At 39.1% G+C, this 7,105-nt stretch overlaps 1 protein-coding gene across 1 annotated transcript in view; it reads left to right on the forward strand.

Annotated features, from left to right (window-relative positions):
• Nucleotides 1-4,587, forward strand: part of HACL1 (2-hydroxyacyl-CoA lyase 1) — a 27,184-nt gene extending 22,597 nt beyond the window's left edge. The window contains exons 13-17 of the mRNA XM_081969836.1: nt 1-39; nt 1,167-1,325; nt 1,479-1,586; nt 3,626-3,812; nt 4,055-4,587. The exon at nt 1-39 is cut by the window's left edge and continues 116 nt beyond it. Coding sequence (XP_081825962.1) covers nt 1-39; nt 1,167-1,325; nt 1,479-1,586; nt 3,626-3,812; nt 4,055-4,087 — 526 coding nt within the window. The 3' untranslated portion in view covers nt 4,088-4,587. The remainder of the gene's footprint in view (nt 40-1,166; nt 1,326-1,478; nt 1,587-3,625; nt 3,813-4,054) is intronic.
• The last annotated feature ends 2,518 nt before the right edge of the window (nt 4,588-7,105 follow it).

Here is a 7,105-nt window from a genome sequence, read left to right on the forward strand (position 1 = left end):
TGGGCGCACCATGCTCCCAAATTATCTTCCTCGGCACAGGTAAATATATATTAGTTTCCTTCTGAGTAAATATTTTGGCAATTTGTATTCAATTTGCCTGGAAGGACAAATAAAGATAATTTATATTTACATTCCTGATATTAGCACATGTTGATGAACACATTTACTTCAATTTACATTTTTTACCTCCATATTTTACCATCCAGATAAAGTTCTTAGTTAAATATAAATATAAAAGGAAAATATTATGTATATCATTCTTGTTATGCCAATAGGGAATTAGAGAAAAGTACTGTTTCTTATGAGGAATAGATTTTTTTTCTCCACCATCAGGTTACACCATTAAAAATTTCCTATAAAATAATATTTTATAAAATTAGTTAAATAAATGGAACTAGCCATCCACAAATGAAACTATTTGTTCCATCAGACTTTTAATTTAACAGATAATTTCTAGAACATAGGAAGAACTCTATCCACCCATTTCGTTTCCAAAAAGTATAACTTTGATTAGTGAAGTTGTAATTTTGAACAGTTGCTGAACGAGTAGTTGTAACCCAAAGACCACCTATAATAAGTATACATGCAAACATTGGAGAGTGGAATTTTTAAAGCAGAAGTAAATGACCTATGATACTGGTGTGATTAGATGCTTCTGTATTTAGGGGCCTTCTGCAAATAAATGGTTCACTCTGGGAAAAAAGGAATGAGAGATCAGAAAATAAAATGTTAGAATGAGTAAAGAAAAAGAAAAGGGGAATCCGAGGGAGATAGAATTGATAGCCGTGTCCACTAGCTCAGTTTAATCAGTATTAACTTTGAAATTTGATAATTCAACTTGAAAGCAAGCAGCTAAAAAAGTTGTGTTGTAATTAACAGATTGTAGAAAAACTTTGAAATGCTGATCTGTGACCATAATAAAAATTATCCTTTTACAGTATCTAAAATAGCTCTGTTCTTGTCACAATCCCAGCATTTATTAATTACTTATATAAATCAGTATTATTCATCAATATATATATTTATCTGGTATTTGTAAAGATACTCCCTATATTCTTAAGAAGTTGGGATAGTGGATGTGAATTGAGAAACCTCCAACAGAAAACATTCTATGATGGAAAATATAGATTTATATAAAATGTATATAAAATATATATTCCTTGTAGGTTGGATGCTGGTACCTTTGGGACAATGGGAGTCGGACTTGGTTTTGCAATTGCAGCTGCTATGGTTGCTAAAACCTGTAATCCTGAGCAGCGAGTGATCTGTATAGAAGGCGATAGTGCATTTGGTTTTTCTGGTATGGAAGTGGAGACACTTTGCAGGTAAAACTTTCGTGCTGCCAAATTTTATTTTAAAAGAAAAAGAAAAACCTCTTGCTGTACAAAGTGAGAGTTTCTCCCATATTATAGTTAGAAAAAATTCCTTCAAATAGAAAACTCTCCCTCAGATGAGTTCCTTTTCATTAATCACTACAGGCATAACTTGCCAATCATTATAATCATATTCAACAACAATGGAATATACACTGGCTTGGACTCAAACACCTGGAAGGATATGCTGAAGCTTGGAGAACCTTCTACATAGTAAGTACTTTGGTGTTGACTTTGATTAGTCTTTATAAATTTAACTTCTTGCTCTTACAAATTGGATGTTGTACTTAAAGCATTAAAAGCTACAGTGTTATACAATAAAGTATCATAATTGTTTCAACTTCATCAAACTCTAGAGTTAAATGAAATAAGAGTGGGTGCCATGTCATACTACTTCTCACACTGAGACTACCTGTGCTACATATAGCAGTAGCACCCTTCCCCCACAAATATGCTCTATTATAGTTATTCTTCTAGGTCCAGGATGGAGAACCTATGGCACGGATGCCACAGGTGGCACACAGAGCCATTTGTCAGGGCATGCGAGACGTTGCCCTATCAGCTGGCTAGCGCGCATGTACGCACTGGCCAGCTGAGTTCACCCTTTTTAAAAACCATTGTTTGCCCTCCCCAGGCTCCAAAGCCTTTATAGGAGCCTAGGGAGGGCGAAAACAGCCTCCCCCGCCCCCTTTGGAGGCCCCCCTGGAGGCTTCAGGAACTTCCCTGAAGCCTCTGGAGTGCAAAAAAACGGCCCTACAGGCAAACTGGAAGTTCGGGAATGGACTTCCGGTTTGCTCATAGGGCTGGTTTAAGCCCCCGGAGCCTTCAGGGGCCCTCCGGAGGCTTCCCTGAAGGCTCCGGAGGACTAAAAACGGCTCTACGAGCAAAATGGAAGTCACTTCCAGTTTGCTCATAGGGTCGTTTTTAGTCCTCCGGAGGCTTCAGGGAAGCTCCTGAAGCCTCGGGGGGGCGGCTGGGAGGCAGGGGGGGTGTTTTCGCCCTCCCCAGACTCCTATAAAGCCTCTGGAGCCTGTGGAGGGCGAAAAAAACATGCAAAAAATGGGGTCGCACCTGTCATGCACGCATGCACACTGGGGGAGGTCACGCATTGCATTATGGGTGCGGCACGCCCACACACGACCCTCCTGCACTCCCCCCGCTTATGGCATGCGAGCCAAAAAAGGTCCATCATCGCTGTTCTAGGTCAATGTTTCCAAAATTTGGCAGCTTTAGCTGGGGAATTCTGAAAGTTAAAAAGTCTACACATCCTAAATTTGCCAAGTTTGAGAAACAATGACCTAGGTGCTTTAGAGTAGAAATTCCAGCTTCCCTTTCTGCACTGGCCATACTACCTTGAGCAGTGGAATTTTCAAAACCTCTAGAGTATCCCAGAACACTCCTATCTTCTGGAAGGAAAGATGGTCATGGTTTTGGTTTTCTGTTTTTAATTGGAAAAAGGATTTCCTCCTGAAAAATCAAAAATAAAATGATGCTATCATTAAGAAAGGAGAACCCCAGAGTAGGATACACTTTGCATTCCTAGCATTTCCAATCATTGTCAGTATGGCAGTGGTGAAATGTTATCCTGCATCTTAACTGCTTTTGTCAGGTATCCCCATCTAAGATCTTGCACATTTCCAAACAGCTGCTGAGAATTCAGAAATGTGTAATCCGCTACTTCTGGAAGACACCAAATTGGAGAATGCTGGTGCAATTGATGCTGGCCTAAATAAGGAAAACGTTTGTATAAATAGAAAGTGGAAAAGATGATAGTGCTTATACGATAGTGCTCACTTTAGATAAGTAAAAATTAATCATGGAAAAGATGCACATCAAATAATTGCCATAGTCAATGCTTCCGATAAAGGAGAATATTTGTAATTTAAGATTGAAATGAGGGGTTCTTCTGAATGCTTCCATTGTGAAAGAGCTTCCATTCTGAGAATTTTAATTACTAAAAAATTCCACTGAGACTTAAAAATCTGTTAGAGAGCTTTGTTGAAATCATCCAGAATGCTTTGAAACTGAACGGAAGAGATCAAAAAGCTGTTTTTCCACCAATGGGATTTCTTCTTCAATAAGATCCTGTTTTAATATACTTGTAGTAATTAATTGGGTCCTGAGCAATTTCCCTGGGGCATTGGTAAAATGAAGTTCTACTTGTTTAGCAAATTAACAGTAACATTTTATGATGTTCTTGCTTAAGATTGTTAACCCACTACCCTAAGCCAAATCCTTTTACTTAATTTCAGTGCACCTCCAGTAGCTTTGTTGCCAGATGCTCACTATGAGCAGATTATGTCTGCCTTTGGTGGCAAAGGGTACTTCGTTCAAACACCGGAAGAATTACAAACTGCCCTGAAAAAAAGCTTAGCCGAAAAACTTGTCCCTTCTCTCCTTAATGTCATGATCAACCCACAATCAGACAGAAAAAAGCAAGTAAGTATTTGTGGAATTTGTCGTTATTCTTGACTTTTTAATATTAACATTAATTCCATTATTTGATCAGTCCTGAATAATAGATCATCATTTTTATTAAACATTTACAAAGTGATTAATGTTTAGAAAATTTTTCAGTATATCCTTGAATATTACAATCTGCTATACCTTGTGTCTGTATATCATTTCTTGTAGTTTTGTATCCTGAAATGTTGAGTATTGCTATTCCTTTGTATTCTCAGGATTTTCACTGGCTGACCCGTTCTAACATGTAACAGACGATGAAAAGATTTGAAGTAAAATCCCTATGTAAACTCAACGGATGCCCAGATTCCACAGCATAATTACAGTTTCTAGCTGTTCTTACAAATTGAATGAACATGTTGATTGCTATGTGTAAGGAAGAATTGCTAATTACATACATTTTGCCATTTTGGGAGAGAAAAGACATCTATTTCTTTTTCCACTGCTTGTATCGGGTTTTGAAAGCATTTACTTTAATGCCTGCCCATTGATCTTAAAAACAAGAGGTACATAACGTACTGATTCACTTTTGCTTTCTATGTATTTTTATAGCATGGGAATGCAACAGAGCCTTTTTTGTATCTTTCATTAGAGGAACCTTCCCAAACTATGTACCATTTAGATGCATGATTTAACTTCTGTTGAAATCTATACTTGCTTAAAACTGCTGGAGTATGCATTTTGCATGCTTAATTGTTGCTCTTTTCTAACACTGAATATTTTTTTTAAAATTAAATTACCTTGTTCTGTCTGTCACTTGTATTCTTGTATTCTTATCTATGATTATTGTTTTAATTGGTTTTGTAGTATGCCTTACTAACTTTAATTACATATCATCGAGTTTGTATAAGTTGGGCGGCCATATGCATTTTTTAAAAAGTCATATTGTTATGAATCTTCTCATAGATACCACAGAGAAGTTAGCAAAAGCTTGAAACCAAATGTGTTTTAATCTGGAAAAATGTTGGATATGTTTTAATTCCATATCTGCAATTTATAACATATCCATTTTGTACAATTCTTTTGGGAATAAATCTTTCTTCACAGCCTAGAGAAAAACACCAGAGGGCGCCATTTATTCAAGATGCCTTTAAAAGTTTTTTTTTTAAAGCAAAAAGGTTGTTTTTAAAGGAATTGTTTATTTGTTTGAATTAGAATTAGAATCAGAATCAGAATAGAGCTGGAATGGACCTTGGCGGTCTTATACTGCCAACTCCTGCTCAAGCAGGAAACCCTATACCAGCGATGGTGAACCTATTTTGGCTTGCATGCCATAAGGGTGGGGGAGCGCAGGGGGGTTGTGCATGGGCGTGCTGCACCCATAATGCAATGCACGACCCCCCCAGTGCGCATGTGCGCATGAGAGGCACTCCCCCCATTTTTTGCATGCTTTTTTCGCCCTCCCCAGTTTCCAGAGGCTTTATAGGAGCCTGTGGAGGGCGAAAACAACCTCCCCCACCCCCCGGAGGCCCTCTGGAGGCTTTCGGGACCTTCAGGAGGCTTCCCTGAAGCCTCTGGAGGACTAAAAACTGCCCTACGAGTTTGCTTTTAGTCCTCCGGATGCTTCAGGGATCTTCAGGAGGCTTCCCTGAAGCCTCTGGAGGACTAAAAACTGCCCTACGACTTTGCTTTTAGTCCTCCGGATGCTTCAGGGATCTTCAGGAGGCTAAAAACGACCCTACGAGCAAACCGGAAGTTAGTCCTCTGGAGGCTTCAGGGAAGCCTCCTGAAGGTCCCTGAAGCCTCCGGAGGGCTTAAACCGATCCTACGAGCAAACCGTTTTAAGGTCCATAAAGCTTCCGGAGGGCTTAAACCGATCCTACGAGCACACTGGAAGTCCATTCCCGAACTTCTGGTTTGCCCAAAGGGCCAGGTTTTTGTGCTCCGGAGGCTCCAGAGGACATTGGGGGGGGCTGTTTTCACCGTCTCCTGGCTCCTATAAAGCCTCTGGAGCCTGAGGAGGGTGAAAAATGGCTTTAAAAAGGCTGAACTCAGCTGGCCAGCGCGCACATGTGCCCTGGCCAGCTGACAGGACAACGCCTCGCATTCCTTGACAAATGGCTCCGCCATTTCAGAGAAATGGTTGTCCAGTCTTTTCTTAAAATCTTCCAGTGTTGGAGCATCCACAGCTTCTGGAGGAAAGTCATTCCACTAATTAATTGTTCTAACTGTCAGGAAATTTCTCCTTAGTTCTAGGATGTTTCTCTCCTTAATTAGTTTTCATCTACTGCTTCTTGTCCTGCCCTCAGGTGCTTTGGAGCATAGCTTGACTCCCTCTTCTTTGTGGCAGCCCCTGAGATATTGGAACACTGCTATCACGTCACCTCTAGTCCTTTCATTAAATTAGACATACTCAATTCCTGCAATCGTTCTTCATATGTTTTAACCTCCAGTCCCCTAATAATCTTCATTGCTCTTTCCTGTACTCTTTCTAGAGTCTCAACATCTTTTTTACATTGTGGCAACCAAAACTGGATGCAGTATTCCAAGTGTGATCTTACTAAGGTATTATAAAGTGGTTCTAATCTTTGATGTTAGTACATCAAATTTGTACATTTGTATAAGTACTTTTGATTTGATGTCTATACATTAGCTCCATACTTCACCTGATTTCATACTCAGGTAGTATAGTCTGAGATTAAAGTGAAAAATACTGAAAAAGGATGCTGCTGTGTTAAGTAATCAACAGGCAATAGGTTAAAAATGGCCTTACGGGGTATAGATGCACAATGATTCAAGCACTTATCCTATCCTTGGTAGTGATCAGCACATTTTATTCCACTATGCTTTCCTATCATGGGAGAATTTTTTTACTGCTCCCTGTTTTTATCAGACAGAAAGAAAGGAAGCCCCCAAAGTTTGTTTACGTGTTGTTTTTAAAGAAGAGTATCTTATATCTTTCCAAATTGTGAAAACATTTTTTCCAACACTGGATGGGTTCCCATTTTCAACTCTTTAAAAAAAAGAGGATTCAAGACTGTTCTACATTGCTTCTAGTATTGTTTTATTTTTTCTGAGAGTGGAACTTTATGTATGTACTCTTACCCCTTGGTGACCTTTGTGGAAAGGCATAGTATATTAATTTACAGGAGTACCAGCTGGTTTTATGCTGCCTCTGGGCAACAGGGAGTATACACTATGAGAAGTGATATCATTGCTCTCTCATGTGATCTGATTCAGATCTTTTATCTCTCCTGAATTAATTCATAATTCCAAATATAATTATCCACAAGGGAGAAAACACATGTTTTCACTTTTCCATACCATTC

The sequence above is a fragment of the Natrix helvetica genome (genome assembly GCF_964273705.1).
Source record: "Natrix helvetica genome assembly, chromosome: Z".
Lineage (NCBI taxonomy): Eukaryota > Metazoa > Chordata > Lepidosauria > Squamata > Natricidae > Natrix > Natrix helvetica.